Genomic DNA, 16,498 nt, shown 5'->3' with positions numbered 1-16,498 from the left:
GTTGTACTGTGTATCGTCACGGCCGTAACTGTCTTCAGCACTCGGCCTGCGGCCTTGTGGCTACGACCGAATCACAGCCGTGACGATATACAGTACATCATCACTCCCTCTCGTGTGATATTGCTTAATTGTGTTGCCTTTTTTGTCAACAGTTTCTCAGCTTTGGAGGAAAAGGTGAGTTTACTTTCAACTAGGATTGCAGCGATACACCTGTTTCAAGGTATACTGTGCAATATAGGCTGACGGTTATCATACTGTGCACATTTGCTTATCTATGATATTGAAAAAAAAAATGCAACTGGACACTGAATCTCCAATTCATTTTAGTTATTTTCAAAGGGGAGACTTTACACATACTTACATTAACAAAAAGGTTTCAAGTTTCAATTATAGCAGTAAAACGTTCAACCAACAATGGCCCTTCTGTTTTCACTCCTTTAGAGTTTATTCTGACTGATAGTAAGATTACCGTGAAACTGTGTTAACTGCTGAGATGGTTACTGTTCCGTGAAAATCTCCTACCGTTACACCTGTACTTTGGGCACTTAAGCATAAGAAGCTCAGTGACTGTGTAAAACAAACCGGGTGTGGATCCAGAGGAGGTAGCATGTTACTACGGGCAGAATGACTGAAGATGCCACATTTCTAAAAAGGCTGTGTTCTGCTTGTTCAACATATGCTTGATGAACTGATCATACTGTCTCCCTCTTGTTGCATTTATGGATAATGAGCGCTGTCTTCGCTGACACTGCTGTCTACTCTGTACGGTCGATCATAGCCCCGCCCCCCTGCAAACAAGCAGAGAATCAGAGCAGAGCCAGAGAAGAGCAGGCAGACTGACTGACTGCGGTTGAGTTTATTTCTGCTGTGTTATTAGCATGGCTACAGGTCATTTCATTTCTTTTAACTTAACTTTTTTTTTTTTACTTAAAGCAACACTAACCTTTCTGGAAATTTTACACTTTACTTTGTTTTAGGTTAAAATGCTATAAATAAGCTGATGGCACACTAAAATGTAAGCAAATTCCACCAGAAATACAAACTCATAATTATACCATTCTCATATGGTTGTAAGAAAACTCTGACTAATCAATGCATTGCAATGATTGGTCCAAGTATCCTTGAGCAAGATACTGAACCCCAAATTAGTCCAGATGATGCTTCCATCGGTATGTGAGTGTGTTAAAAAGTAGTAGCAGGTAGCACCTTGTATGGTAGTCTTGGCCACCAGTGTATGAATATGTGTGTGAATGGGTGAGTGTGACTCATAGTGAAAAAAGCGCTTTGAGTAGTCGAATGACTAGAAAGGTGCTATACAAATGCAGGTCCGTATGTTAATTTGAATATTTCTATATGAAAAACTGATGGACATCCATCTGTAGACAGAGCTCTTGCATCTATGCATATCAAATAAAAATGTCCTAAACATATCATCTTTTTGTCCAAGACAAATTTCCCTGAGGACGATGAAGTAATCTTGGATCTTGAATCTTGATGGATATAAATTTGTGTGATCGTGATCCCCTATCAAGACTGCATTCCTTCATTATACATCCTGTAACAGTGTATCAGATTGGTGCAGTACATGTAATGTAGTGGTGGTGGGAGCTACAGACCTGTATTTCCTGATAAGGTATCTGCAGTGGCGGAGCAGGTACTCCTTAGAGGGCCGACACAGTTTGAGGGACCAGAAGTCGTCCAGGCGCATCTTAGGAGAACAAGACTTCCCAGGGTTTCCACCAAACAGGTAGTGCACCTGGACACACACACAGGAAATACACACTGATTAAAAATTGTATTCACCAGTCTCTTACTGCACACAAACCTAAAAACACCAAAGAGAATACAAGACTTATGAACTGTTATTACTGTCTGCAGTCTGATTGGATGGCTGTGCCCATTAGTGTTGCATAATGCATGATCTTTCTCTTTCCACAGTTAAAAATCTAACTGTTCCATATTACTCATTTTGGTTGTGAATAATGCATCTGAAATATACTTCACTGAAAATCTGTGCTGTTAAATACAACCTGTTTGATGTTGTTTTAGAAAAAAAAACATTTAATCAATTATTAACCAATTAATCAATCATTGATTCACTTCATTTCATTATATTTAATGTTTTCTTTTATTGTAAATTAAGTTAATCATTAATGAATATACTCCAAGAATCGCCACCCTAACATGGTGGAGGGGTTTGCCTGTCCCTGTGAACCTGGGAGCAGGGCTGCTCGCTAATTCGAATTTTAATCTAGATTACGGTTTGGGCTTTCAACGATTATGAAAACAAAATAATCAACATAAAACGATTATGCGCTTCTTGTCAGTTTACTCTCATTGTCTTGTGTTGCAAATCAAATGCACCCAGAAGCTGCGCATGCGCAATACTGCCCCCTCCCCTCCTCTCCTCACGAGCCAGTCAAGTAGGTGTCTCTCTCTCTGTCTCTCTCTCTCTCTCTGCCAAAGCATCAAGAATCAATTAAACAAAACAAAAAATACAATTCGTATTCTCTCTCTCTCTGTCATACAGATTACAGTTAATTTATTATGCTGATCTGTTCTGTACGACATCTATTGCACGTCTGTCCGTCCTGGAAGAGGGAGAGGTTTCTACTGGTTTTTTTTTTCCCCGTTAAAGGAGTTTTTCCTGATCCGCTGTGAGGGTCCAAAGGACAGAGGGAACAAATTGTGATTTGTGATATTGGGTTTTATAAAGAAAATTGAATTGAATTGAATTGAATAGAGCAGCCCTACCTGGGAGCTGTATTGTCAGGGGCTAATAACCCCCTGTAGGGTCTCCCACGGCAAAGTGGTCCCAAGAGTGATTCAAGAAGACCTTGATGAAATGGCGTATTCGGACTTTGAGGACCTCGCCCTATATGGGGACACCAGGCGAGTGTCCCCGGAGGGTTGCCACAATGCGACTGCCGGTTGCTAAGAGAAAGGTGTAGCAAGTGCTTACAATTTTTTTAGTTTGGGACTAGTGTAATCAGAAGGACTACTGTTTGAGGAAATCAATTACTTCCTCATCTTCATCAGCTTCTGTTGTACCACACACCAAAACTGCATTTGGAACTTTAATACTCAGTTTCTCAAAAACCTCCATTTTTCATTTATTGGTACCTTTAAGAAAATGCATTAAACTTTGCACATCAGTAACCCCCTCCTGGCTAGCCTGCCATATTTTTTTGTAGCAAGTGCTTACAATTTTTTTCAAATTTGGAACCTGGGTTACAAAGGTCTCCAACTGTTGTTTGGGCATAAGCATCAACAGCAGTATGAAGTACCTGGTCTTCTTGGATTTTCTGAGCAGTGTCCTGGAATAAGTGCCGGCTGGGGACTCCATAGTTCTGGGGGACTTCGACAATCATGTGGGCAATGACGGAGAAACCTGGAGGGGGGTGACTGGGAGGAACAGCCTGCCTGACCTAAACCTGAGTGGTGTTTTGTTATTGGACTTCTGTGCTAGTCATGGATTGGCCATAACGAATACCATGTTTTGGGACAGGGAGGTTCATAAGTGTACCTGGTACCAGAACACCCAATGTCAAAGATCAATGATCGACTTTGTGGTTGTATCAGCAGCCATGCAGCTGTGTATGTTGTACACTCAGATGACAAGAGGAGCAGAGCTGTCAACTGATCACCACCTGGTGGTGAGTTGGATCAGATGGCGGGGGAGGCTGCCGGACAGACCAGGTAAACCCAAACGTGTAGTGGGGATATCTGGGAACATCTGGCTGAGGCCCCTGTCAGTGAGGTCTTCAACTCTTACTCCCGGAAGAATTTTTTGTGCATCCTGGGGGGAGGCTGGAGACATGGAATCCGAGTGGTCCATAGAACTCCTGAACCCGGCTGTCATGTCCTCCGTGGAGGAGGCAGAGCCTGAGGACTCAGGGGAATCATGTCCTTGGCAGAGGTTGCTGAGGTTGTCAAAAAGCTAGATACACATATATACACACATACACACACACACACACACACACACACACACACACACATACATACATACATACATATATAAGATGACAACTACCCTTGTTACTGTAAGTAAGTGCAATAAAACCTCTGCCAGTAGAAAGCCAAAACTTTATCAATATATGTGTTCAGCATGGAGAAAGTCATTTCAGTCAGTGAGTCTCTTCAATAGAGGGGGAACAGAGAGCAGAATGAATGATTGCTACTGATGTCTGTGTATTCATGCTTACGCTTTTCACTCAGTATTGTGATGTCTGGAGTAATATTTATTTTACTGACATGTTCGATTTGTTTCCAGTGAGATATTATAGAGTTTATTTACTGACTTTGTTGTTGTAAACATGCCTGTTGTTGCTTTAGACTGTATTAAACTGTCCTGTGTATTTTCCTAAACACTTGACCTAAAAGAAAAACATCAGGAGGTGAGGTGTGTGTGTGTGTGTGTGTGTGTGTGTGTGTGTGTGTGTGTGTGTGTGTGTGTGTGTGTGTGTGTGGGCGAAAGGGGGGAGAAGGAGAGAGGGAAACGCCGGTAGAGAGATAGCGTGTGTCATTAGTTACTGTTAATGCCATTTGTTATGCTTCTGTGCATTAATGGCTCATTTTTATTGTTTCTGCATTATGCTGTGCTCCTCAGTCAGATACATGAAAAAAAAGAAAAAAAAAAATTGTTCAAATGTAAAACAATAAACATTGCTACTTTTATTACATTCATTTGTATTTGTTTAAAATTTGTCATTACCAAAAGCTAAAAAAAAAAAAAAATCACGGAGTTGCTAGCTGATGAAAATGTCTGGCCCATCGACATTTTCTGGTTTAAAAATCCGGCCAAATTGAATGCGTAATTGAAAAGCCCTGATGTATGTTTTTAGTCACACACTATAAGACTTTGCAAAGACTGGGGCTCTTATTTGGATCACTATTTGGTTAGATTCCTTTGAATTATTTCCCATTCTGCTGTTGGTGGAAAATATTATGCCAAATTTCCTTTAAGAAACATGACATTTTGACAGTTTCTTACATTTCAGCAAAAACACATTACTCTAGAAACACGAGATAAAAGGTGACATATGTTGACAGTATTCTTGAGAATACAGCATTAATAGGATCCATAAAGATAAACTGTTTTTGCGTACAAACTTTTGGATTTCGTTGCCTCAACTCTCTATCAGCCTCTGTTGGTTAGCTGTGATATTTTAGTGGAAGGAGACAGAGGGACTGCGAGATGAACCATTTCAAAAATGAAGATTTCCCACTAAAGTAAGTGTTGGTTGGTGGATCAGATACAAATTGGATTAAACAGACTCTTTTCACTTCACAACTCCACCAGTTTCTCCTTCTTTTCCACAGTCCAAGAAAACTGACGGCCGGGTGCTACTGGCTGCAAATGTAAGCGTCACATCAGCGTAGCGGCGTATTCATTTGGGCTCCACTGACTGCATATGTAGAGAAGCCAGCTGGGTTGTTTACTGTACTGTTTGTCATCTACTCACTTTCAAATGTCCGCCACAGACATTTACATGGATAAACATGGGTAAATGCATGAAAAAAAATCATCACATATCACCTCTGATAATGGTTTATTCATTTAAAAACTCATTGTGCTCGTTTAGCACACTATTTCATGTAGTTTTTATCTGCTGGCGGGTCGCGTAGGGGAGCGTAGCGCGACAAAGATAGAAGAGCCATGTAAAATAGAGAGCTGTCGTGCGACAGACACGAGTTGTCACGCCACTCCCGTTGCCGGTGGAGCCACTGTAATTGATTAACAGGGGGGCGAGCTGCTATGGAACTCGCGCTGCAGACCTGTCGTGCCGCTGATGTGCCCGGTGGATCCCGGCCGTAAGACTTGTTCATGTTCTTGCCTCTCCCTGTAGTCCCCTCCATCTTTAATCTCCTACCAATCTCTACCAACGGTAGACTACGGTACTAAAACACCACGGTACATATGATACCATAATATTGGAGTACTGTAGTACCACGGTACCTCACGGTACCATTACTGTGGGATAAGTTCAAAGTCCAATCACAAGAGGGTGAGTGTCCATGCGCCTTCCAATAACGGCGCGTGCTGGCCACCTGGCACTCAATATGCTGCTGCAGTGGTTTGTTTTCCAGTGACATTTCAGGTATAAACTGAGCTATTGAGTATCTTTAAGCAGTGAAAGTAATTATTTATTTATTTTTACTTGTAGGCTAGATTTGTTTATATATGCTACAGTGATTTGTTTTCCAATGTGTTAAATAAGTTAACAGAGCTCTATGGTGCAAGCATTTTACTCGCATTTGCGACTAAAAATAGTTTTGTGCGAGCAAAAGAAAACATTCAAGGGGCGCCAGTGGCTTAGTGGTAGAGCAGGCGCCCCATGTACAAGGCTGTTGCAGCGGCGGCCTGGGTTCGACTCCGGCCTGTGGCCCTTTGCTGCATGTCACTCCCTCTCTCTCTCTCCCCCCTTCACGCTCGTCTGTCCTATACATTAAAGGCTAAAAAGGCCCCCCAAAAAAATCTTTAAAAAAAAAGAAAAAAAAATCATTCAGGACCAGCAGCAGAAACGAAAGGCAAATCCTGCCGGTTGTGGGTTGAAGGGGGGTCACAGACAGGAATACGGCGAAGCACTATGGCCACCACAAGATAATGGTTTACTGGCAACCGAGAAGCCCGGCTCCAGGTCCAATAATTTCCTCTTCGTTGGTGTCCTGACTGCCCAGAAGTACCTGAACGGCCGAGCTGTGGCGGCACACAGGTATGTGATGTGTCAGAGGAGAAAAACTTTGTGGCAGGTAATGGTCCACAAACCTTACCGCACTGAAGGGACTGTTCTTAACTTATCAGAGGAGGAGGGTGGCTGGTTGATTTTTATTTTATTTATTTATTTTATTTTGATCCCCCCTGTAGCCACAAATATTTTTCCTTGAGCTTTTCAAAGTGACTGGTGGAAAATGCATGACCCTTCACCATGAATTAGATTTTTAAAATTTAGCTGAGTTCATCCGACAACAGCTACGGACAGACGTGCAATAGATGTCGTAACAATGACCAAACAGCCAAACAACTGAGATCATGGGAGTGCGCCCCAACTGATGTAAAACAAACGTGATTTTATTCAGACACTGGAAATCTGTCTCCAACAGTGAGCCACAGCTCCTGAGGAGACATGTTAAATAGATGCTGCATGAATACATATTTTGAGGAAAGCAGAGTTATAGTTGCCTTCAAAAAGTGTTCTGGAGTGTTACTATTGGTGTGATATTGTACTAAATCAGAATGTGTGTGTCCCAGCTGGAACAAAAGAAAGTAGCACACGCTGCCACCCGAACAATTTAGCCAGTAAGCGGACCACCACAAGCATAGGGGAGACTCAAATGATGACCGCGATGGAAAGAGCAAGGAAAGAGCAATTCACTTGCCTCCGGGATTACAAGCCAGTGTATGGAAACATTTCGATTTGTGTGTGTGTGTGTGTGTGTGTGTGTGTGTGTGTGTGTATTAGGGGTGAGCTGTGTGTGTGTTACCTTGTGCATCTCATCGTAGACCAGCTGGTGTGCGAAGCGTGGACACGGCTCCTCCTCCTGCAGAGCCTTGCTTGGGTTTTCTTTCACTGCCTGATCATTCTTATACACACATGACCTGAGCAGGAACGAACACACACACACACACACACACACACACACACACACACACAAATAAAGAGGAGGAAGCAAATTGACATTAGTGACCAAAAAAACTTAAAGGGACATTGTGTAACATTTTCAGTTGTTTATTGGCAAAAATCGATGTCTGCATTCATAAATAAATCATCATTGGTGTATTATTACCTCCACCACTAATCTGACTTATTCTCATATAAGGAGAATTTCGGATTTGTTTGTACATTGTGCGGGCCAGGGCGTTTCGCCATCTTGAGAATACATCCGCCAGCAAGGGTTTGGCATTTTCGTTGAGAGCCAGGCCATCGCTGTGAGACTGAGAAGCCAAAGGAGGGGAGCAAGAGGCACTTCGCTGCTACCCCAGCACTACTGCAGCATAACAAAGTCCCACTCTTTGAGCATAATGCAGAATCATGCATGTGCAGCATCACGGGAGACGGAATCCTTGTCGCCAAGAAAGCGCAAATCAATAAGGCAACATGACCGGCGAATTAAAAAAAACGAGGGTCAACATCGGGGTAGCCTTCCCCAGCTGGAGAGAGCGGCTGAAGGAGAAAGGTAATGTAATCACAGGCCAGCGCAAAGTGTGGCTAACAGCGACAAGTGGCTCAACCTCACACACCTCATCCCTCTCCTCGCATCACTGCGCCCTGACAGCTAACAGCGGCTAACAGCGACAAGTGGCTCAACCTCACACACCTCCTCTCTCCTCTCCTCCAGCTGGGAAAGGCTACCCCGATGCTGACCCTCGTTTTTTGAATTCGCCGGTCACGTTGCCTTTTTGATTCCCTTATGCGCTTTCTTGGCGACGAGGATTTCGTCTCCCGTGATGCTGCATATGCATGATCATGCATTATGCTCAAAGAGTGGGACTTTGTTATGCTGCAGTAGTGCCGGGGTAGTAGCGGCGGAGCTAACAGCTGCTAACAGCTGTCAGCGACGCAGTGATGCGAGGAGAGGGATGAGGTGTGTGAGGTTGAGCCACTTCTCAGTTGTCAAAAGACAAGACGTGATTGGTTTGTTTCGATTTATACCTGCCCCAAACAGTCCTACGTTGTAAACACAGCCAGCATGGTGAGGAGGGGGTTTGTCAACTCGCGTCGCGTGTGTCTGTGTAGGAGCCTGAATGAATACTCCATGAAATATCGGATGACATGGTTTCATCAATGTTATCAACAAAAACATCTACAGAAATCAATGTGCAGGAACAGTGAGGGCTGCAGCCTGTTCTTTCTTAATCACTGATCCAAACATGACATGCGCACACACATTCAGATGTACGCTAGGAACATGCTGTTCCTTGCTGGTGAGCAGAGGGATTGTGTGAAGAGGCCAGGAATTGCTCAGAAATGTGACTCTTTGCTGTGTTACTATTTGTATAGCAATGTTGATGAGTGAGAGAGTGTGTGTTGTTTGCGTGCATGCTCTCCGTTAGCTGCTGTGGTGAACATCTTGGCTACAAAGAGCTGCTGTGTGTGAAAGTATTTCCTGAGCGTATGTGTGACTGCGTTCTCTTCCCGTCATTGTGGTGACAATCACAGGAACCTCTCTTGCTGCACAGAGTGTGTTTGTGAGTGTGTTTATCTTTCATCCTCTCTATTACCAGTTGTTGCGGGCAATGTCGTAGATCCAGAAGGAGTTGCGGACGTTCTCTTCGCGTTTGTCCTTATCTTTGCTGAGGCCTGACAGGACGTGGATCTCATTGAGCTCGGGGTCGATGGTGGCTCTCTGGGTGAAGCCCGTCATTGGCACTGTGGTGGGAAAAACAGCAACAACCAAAAATCTAGCATTCAGTTTATTCTTGAATTCAAGAAGATCTGTGCCAAATTTGAGGAAATTCCCTCAAGGCTTTCTGAAGATATTGCATCCACAGGAATTAGACAGAGGCAAGGTCACAGTGACCGAGACCACCAAAATGTAAATTGTGCATCCTTGGGTCCAAGTTGACGTTTGTGCCAAATTTGAAAAAATTCCCTTTAGGTATTTTTGAGATATTATATTCACAAGAATGAGACAGACAAGGTTACCATGATCGTGACCTTTGACACCAAAGTCTAACCAGTTCATCCTTGACTCAAAGTTGTGCATTTGTGCCAAATTTGAAGAAATTCTCTCAACGCGTTCCTAAGATAGTACGTTCACAAGAATGGGATGGATGGAAGAACACGATGATGTTCAAAGGATATCCAGGTCAGTGGTTCTTATTAGCATGGGGGAGTGGGGGAAGCTGAAGCCCTTTTTAAACAGGAATTGTGCAAATTTGCAGGAAAGCCCAATCAGTCTTCTTTCAGCACTGGCAGTAGGGGTGTGCGGAATTCATCGATTCTGCGATGCATTGCGATGCGACACGTGACAATTCTGCATCGATTCATTAACGTTGATTCTTTAATTACTGAATGCAACACAGCTGCAACGCCCAGAACAAAAGAAAGTAGCACGCGCTGCCAACCGAACAATTTAGCCAGTAAGCGGACCACCACAAGCACAGGGGAGACTCAAATGATGAACGCGATGGAAAGAGCAAGGAAAGAGCAATTCACTCGCCTCCGGGATTACAAGCCAGTGTATGGAAACATTTCAATTTGTGTGTGTGTGTGTGTGTATGTGTTACGGGTGAGTCCTGAGATCATAAACAGTTATGAAACATTAGTACACAAAAAAGTTTTTTTTGTAATTTCTAATTGTTGACTAACTGTGATAGGCTGTGTTACCTTTTCCAGTCTGGCGTTCCAAACCATAGTGGGGAGACACTGGTTTTCTGTAGATTATCTTTACAACTTGGCTCGTTGCTGGTAACTAGCTCTAGGAGTCCGGACCAACTCTGCTTGAAGAATGAGGATACAGAACTGACGTCCGTGCAGAAGCACATTTATTTCTCCTCTACAGCAGGAAAACATAACATAACATAACGCAGGGCCTTCTCACAGAGACTATGCTGTAACTGGAGCCTATCTAAACACTAAACAGACTGTAAACAGACTGCAACCACCCGTAGCATGAACAGTACTATTTTCACGGTGCATTCCCGTCCGCATACTCTATACACCGCTTTACTTCCCACAACATCTACTACATCACACCCACACGGCCACCGTCTTAAAGCAAAGGGCTGGCCGGTAACAACTGTGACTATGACAAGAAATGTTGTGAGACCGGGTTTGGCAACAGGTCAGTAGCCTACATGCTCCATTCTATTAAAATGCCGCATTGGTTAAATGGCCCGTTCGGTTGGTATTTTGGACAAGTGAGGCTTTACTGGTATTATGCAATAGCACCACCCAGCAGTGAAACCTGTGTACACGTTTACATGAAAAAAAATTACCCACTCTAAACAAGAGAGAGAGAGAGAGAGAGAGAGAGTGAGAGAGAATGCATGTGTGTTATCTGTACAGAAGGTCTATGTGTGTGTATGTGTTACCTGTACAGAAGGTCTATGTGTGTGCACATTGTGCAGTTACTCATCTTCGCCAGCCAGAAAATTAAAGGGATAGTTCAGGTTTTTGGACATGAAGTTGTGTGAAACGCTGACCATCTGTAGCTCTGATGTGATGGTGTCACTACTCTCAACGAGCCTCCTGCTCTGAGAAATCGCCCGTAGCTTACCGGAGAAAAAGTAGTTCTGAAGATGTACGGGGGACACGTAACTAAAAGGTTTTAAGCTACAAAAAACTATACATGTGTTTTGATAGACTATTTCAATAATTTTAAAACATCCCTGCATTACGTCAGACCTTGCTATCAATTGGGACTACTGATAGCAAGGTCTGACGTAATGCTATCAATTGGGACTATTTTCTGGCCAGTATCACTCCGCCGTGCAGGCCCGCAAGACAGCACGGCAACAGAAATCAATAAGACAGTTCATCACCACGCCGTGCAGGTGCGCAGGATAGCAACGGCTAACGAAAACTTCATCGGCTGTTTCCAACAGAGAACCCGTAGGCTATTATTAGTGAGGAAAAAGATGTACTAGCCCTATATATACCTACTACTACAGCGCAAACACCGGCTCAGGCTCACGACACACCGTCGTCAGCTGCTGTAGGTAAACAGAATACCAAAATGGTGCGAACCTGTGATTTCCCCAGCTGTGGAAATAAAAACATCGCCGGCTCCCAATTCCATCAGTTTCCTGTTACAGATGTAACCCGTAGGCAACTTTGGCTAACCCACCACCAGAACAAAGCAGAGACTGGTCGTAATCACATATGAATTCACATTTCTATGTGACTGATTACTCATGTCATGGATTTAGCAGTTCGCCTAATATAATAAACTAAATGCCTACGGTAAAACGAGGCCGCGAATAATGTAGCTACTCTCCACAACACAACAGGCTATTAGTTCAATCAAACATTTTGTTTTACAGACAATCAGTTACAGACATCGTTATATAGACTGGTATTAGGTAATATATCTCCCTTTGGGCACAGCAGTGCAGAAATTGCGTTTTCTCAGTCCGTTGGGATCTGTGGGCAGCTAAAGTGAGCTTGACATACGTGCAGTTGCTTCACCCTCGCCGGCTTGGTAGCGAGGTTCATCCCAATTGACACAAGCCAAAGTTGCCTACGGGTTACATCTGTAACAGGAAACCGATGGAATTGGGAGCCGGCGATGTTTTTATTCCCACAGCTGTGGAAATCACAAGTTCGCACCATTTTGGTATTCCTCTGTTTACCTACAGCAGCTGATGACGGTGTGTCGTGAGCCTGAGCCGGTGTTTGCACTGTAGTAGCAGATATATATAGGGCTAGTACATCTTTTTCCTCACTAATAATAGCCTACGGGTTCTCTGTTGGAAACAGCCGATGAAGTTTTCGTTAGCCGTTGCTATCCTGCGCACCTCACTCCTATTTCCTCACTAATAGCCTACTGGTTCTCTGTTGGAAACAGCTGATGAAGTTTTCGTTAGCCGTTGCTATCCTGTGCACCTGCACGGTGTGGTGATGAACTGTCTTATTGATTTCTGTTGCCGTGCTGTCTTGCGGGCCTGCACAGCGGAGTGATACTGGCCAGAAAATAGTCCCAATTGATAGCAAGGTCTGACGTAATGCAGGGATGTTTTAAAATTATTTAAAATAGTCTAACAAAACACATGCATAGTTTTTTGTAGTTTAAAACCTTTTGGTTACGTGTCCCCCGTACATCTTCAGAACTACTTTTTCTCCGGTAAGCTACGGGCGATTTCTCAGAGCAGGAGGCTCGTTGAGAGTAGTGACACCGTCACAGCAGAGCTACAGATGGTCAGCGTTTCACACAACTTCATGTCCAAAAACCCGAACTATCACTTTAAGCTTTCCAGACTGAAAGTCTTATTAATTTTTGAAGAGTGGACTTTATTTCCCTGGAAAATGTGTTTCCATTTGTAAATAAAAGATGGTGGAAGTAAATATTTTATTTACTTGATTTAATTGATATTTACAAATGTACATTGTATTAAAAGTAAGAAGGAGCCACTGATTGAGAAAAAAATCAATCCTGTATGGGAAAAAAAGCATTGATAATTGCAGAATCGTAGCACCCTGAATCGTAATCGCATCACCAGTTGTTATAATCACAGAATCGCAGAATCGTAGCACCCTGAATCAATAATCGAATCGAATCGTGAGGTACCTTGGATGGCACACCCCTAATTGGCAGTATAAAAACTAAATCGGGGAGTGCAGCAAAATGCCGCCTACCTACTTTTGTTTATACAGAATGCGCCTTTTTCGGGGCAATGGGGGGGCGTGAGCAAGTAACAAAACGTGTAGTTCAGCGTGTGACGTAAACAGTGAAATGGTAGGGAAGTCCTTCGGCGATTCTCTTGTAAGTCGGCCCGTTCTTCACTGCTCCTGTCATCTGACAGTTAATGGTATCTGTCAGGTTTGCATTTCCCTCCCTAATTCCTGCTATCAGCTGTTTCCTGTTTATCCACTGCCAGTAGGTCGCACTTGCGGTGTCATCAACAGCTCCTCCCACAAGTCTTCAACAGCCCCTCCCGTTGCGGAAGGCCGCCTCCGTCTTTTTAAACTAAAAGGGTTCTGCCAATATGACTACCCTACGAGGCAGAAAATTGGGCACCTCGGATCAAGTCGCCAATCCGGCTCAGTGTGTCTAAACGCTCGCAGCTTGCCGGCAAAACGGCCCAACAGTCACAAGAAAATCTGGCAAAGGGGCTTGAATACAGCCATCAGTCTGACAAGCTCCATTAATAATAAAACATTCTTTTCCCCAAATTAAAAAGTTTCATAAAGTAAATCTAAAGCAAACTACTTGATAACATGGCAACACGGTGCCATGGCAACAAGGCCCTGCAAAGACAGAGCGAACAGCATGCAAATTGAGCCCAGTGTGAAAGGAAAACGCCGACACACACTGTTGTTCTCCGGTGATTACAGCAGGCCTGAGAGCTGCTGTGGGTGGAGCACGGCCCCAAACATGACATGGTGGGGAATCAGTTCCCTCACAATTAGAGCAATCCCAGCATTCTGAAATGAAAGCCTCAATCAGATGACGGATCAAATGTAAACAGTGGATGTTTATATGCAGGGCTCATACTGCAATTATTTTGTTCAATATTGCTGTACTGATGTGTTTCTATACAATTAAACTCAGTCAGATTGTCTGTTATGTAAAACCACACAGCTGGGCTCAGTCATACATCTGCTTAGTAGAGACCTTATAACTAGTTCTGCCTCATCTTATCCCCAATAAATGTTGTACCACTGTACTGCACAGTACTAACATGTTAAAGATTTCAGCAGTCAAACCAAAGTAATTAATAATTTATTATTTCCCCATGAATTGTTTACACAGAGGAAGCACAAGAACAAGCATAAAATTCATAATAAGCAGCAAGCAGCTCAGTGCTCCACTAACTCAGCATTAAAGGAATTGTTCAGATTTCTTAAAGAAGGGTTGTATGAGGTACTTAACCATAGCCAGTGATCACATACAGTCGATGTCAGTCAGCTCAGCCCCAGTTTGGAGAAGCAGGCTGGAGTCTGACATGGAAGCTAAGCAATCTACTGCTGTGGAGAGGTCGGCAACATTAGCCCCTTTTCCACCACAGGAACTTTTATCAATTACCCAGCATTTTGAAAAACCTCTGCGCGTTTCCATCGAAATTACCTGGGTAAAAAAACTTTCCCTCACCCCCAAATTTACCCTGGAAAAAGTACCTAGTAGGGGGGTAGGACTTTTCAGATTACCTAGAATTCTTGAGGGGCGGGGCTGTTTGCCAAAGAACACTGATTGGTGGAGCACACACTTGCAGTGTTCTGCACTTGCTGGTACGGGCAGCCGCTGAAAACATTTTTTTCCATCTCTACAGGCTTCACTTCATTTCTGTTTTGATTATGGATGGGTACCAAAACCCGGTACTAAATTAGCCCTGGAGCTAAATTATTAAAGACCGTAGTATTGATAAGCGCTAACGTTTATCGGTTCTTTTGTGCCGGTACTGACCTCCTCTACACACACACACACCGACGCGACGTGTTAATGAGTGAACAGCCGAGCGGTGAGAACAAAGTGAAGATAACTCAAAAATGACTCAAGCTGACCGCAGCTAGACTCATTACTTTAAGTGACATTAAACCTTAGAGAGTAAAAAGCCAATACTTTATCAATACATGTGTTCAGCAGAACATGTAAACATGTAGACAGCGATATCCAATACGCTCCGTCCAGTCTCTCATCCACCGACACTAACGGTATGTCTTACACAAGGACAGCACGCTAGTTCAGCTGATAGTGAATTGTTCCTAATATGCTCAAATGACAGCTGTCTGTATGTAGACAAACTTAGTTTGACACTTATATTAAAATACTTTTAAACTTAGCTGCTGGCTGAGACAAACAGCTCCAACTCTTTACCAGCACGTAACCAGCCAAATACAGGGCACACGCCGAATCACCTACGTCATCACGCTAATTTGAATAAATTATCCGGAACTTTGAGGTGTGGTGGAAACACAAACCACACAGATTACCAGGAATTCTTTTCCCCAGGTAAACAAATTCCTGGTAATAAAAGTTCCTGGAAATGTTAGTGGATTGATTTGATTGATTGATTGATTTTATTTATTTTATTTATTTAAGTGTCGTGCACCAAGTGGTGCCCAGCCCATATGGGCTTACAAGACACTAAACAGAACAACAGCCTGGATGGCCACATGACAGATCAATAACAAAAAGTCCACAAAAGGAAAAGCAAACATTTCAGAACAGCCAAATTCCATAACAGAAACATCTTATTATGTTGGGTACAACGTTCTCGGTCTTAAGTGCCAAGCATTTTCTATAAATCTTGCCACAGCAAAGTAGGGCTGGGCGATATGGCCTAAAAAAAAAAAAAATCTCTGATTTTTTCACAACAAATCCGATTCACGATTTAAATCGATTTTTCCCCTCCTAGTTAAAAAAAAAAAAAAATATTTGCGGCCTGGTAGCACATACCTGGGGTCCAAAACTTTCAGCATGTGAATAAACCCCGGCTTTTCCACGGTAGCCTATATATGGGCACCACATCTCTTGCAATATACATGGCGACTGCATCTGTGATCGCTTTCCACCGGACCCCTTTCTTATCATACGGCTGTGTTTCCCCTACCATTATACTGGATCACAACAGAAGTCATATAAGGTTACCTTTCCTATAGAACAAGTCTATACCTTGTCCTTCTATTAAACAAACTAAATAGCCTTATGTTACAGGCTGAGCCTGATGTGTGTGGCTTGTGTGTGTGTGTGTGTGTGTGTGTGTGTGTGGAGCTGTGTATGTGTGTAGCTGATGTAGGAGGTATGAGACGTTAGCGTGCTGGGTGTGGTGTGTGACATCAGACGGATGCGCAACAGGAAGAAAGTGAGGCATGTACTATGTTGTTTACAT

General features: G+C 43.3%; 1 protein-coding gene across 3 annotated transcripts in view; it reads right to left on the bottom strand.

Moving 5' to 3' along the window:
• Positions 1-16,498, bottom strand: part of mkln1 (muskelin 1, intracellular mediator containing kelch motifs) — a 100,373-nt gene that overhangs the window by 9,163 nt on the left and 74,712 nt on the right. For all 3 annotated transcript variants that reach the window (XM_033651842.2, XM_033651843.2, XM_078165292.1), the window contains 3 exons: positions 9,227-9,374; positions 7,489-7,603; positions 1,617-1,756 (listed from right to left, as the gene is read on the bottom strand). In XM_033651842.2, the coding sequence (XP_033507733.2) occupies positions 1,617-1,756; positions 7,489-7,603; positions 9,227-9,374 (403 nt within the window). The remainder of the gene's footprint in view (positions 1-1,616; positions 1,757-7,488; positions 7,604-9,226; positions 9,375-16,498) is intronic.

This window comes from Epinephelus lanceolatus, chromosome 23 (genome assembly GCF_041903045.1).
Source record: "Epinephelus lanceolatus isolate andai-2023 chromosome 23, ASM4190304v1, whole genome shotgun sequence".
Taxonomy (NCBI): domain Eukaryota; kingdom Metazoa; phylum Chordata; class Actinopteri; order Perciformes; family Serranidae; genus Epinephelus; species Epinephelus lanceolatus.
The sequence above is the reverse complement of the archived record's forward strand: the minus strand, read 5'-3'. Positions and strand labels throughout refer to the sequence as shown.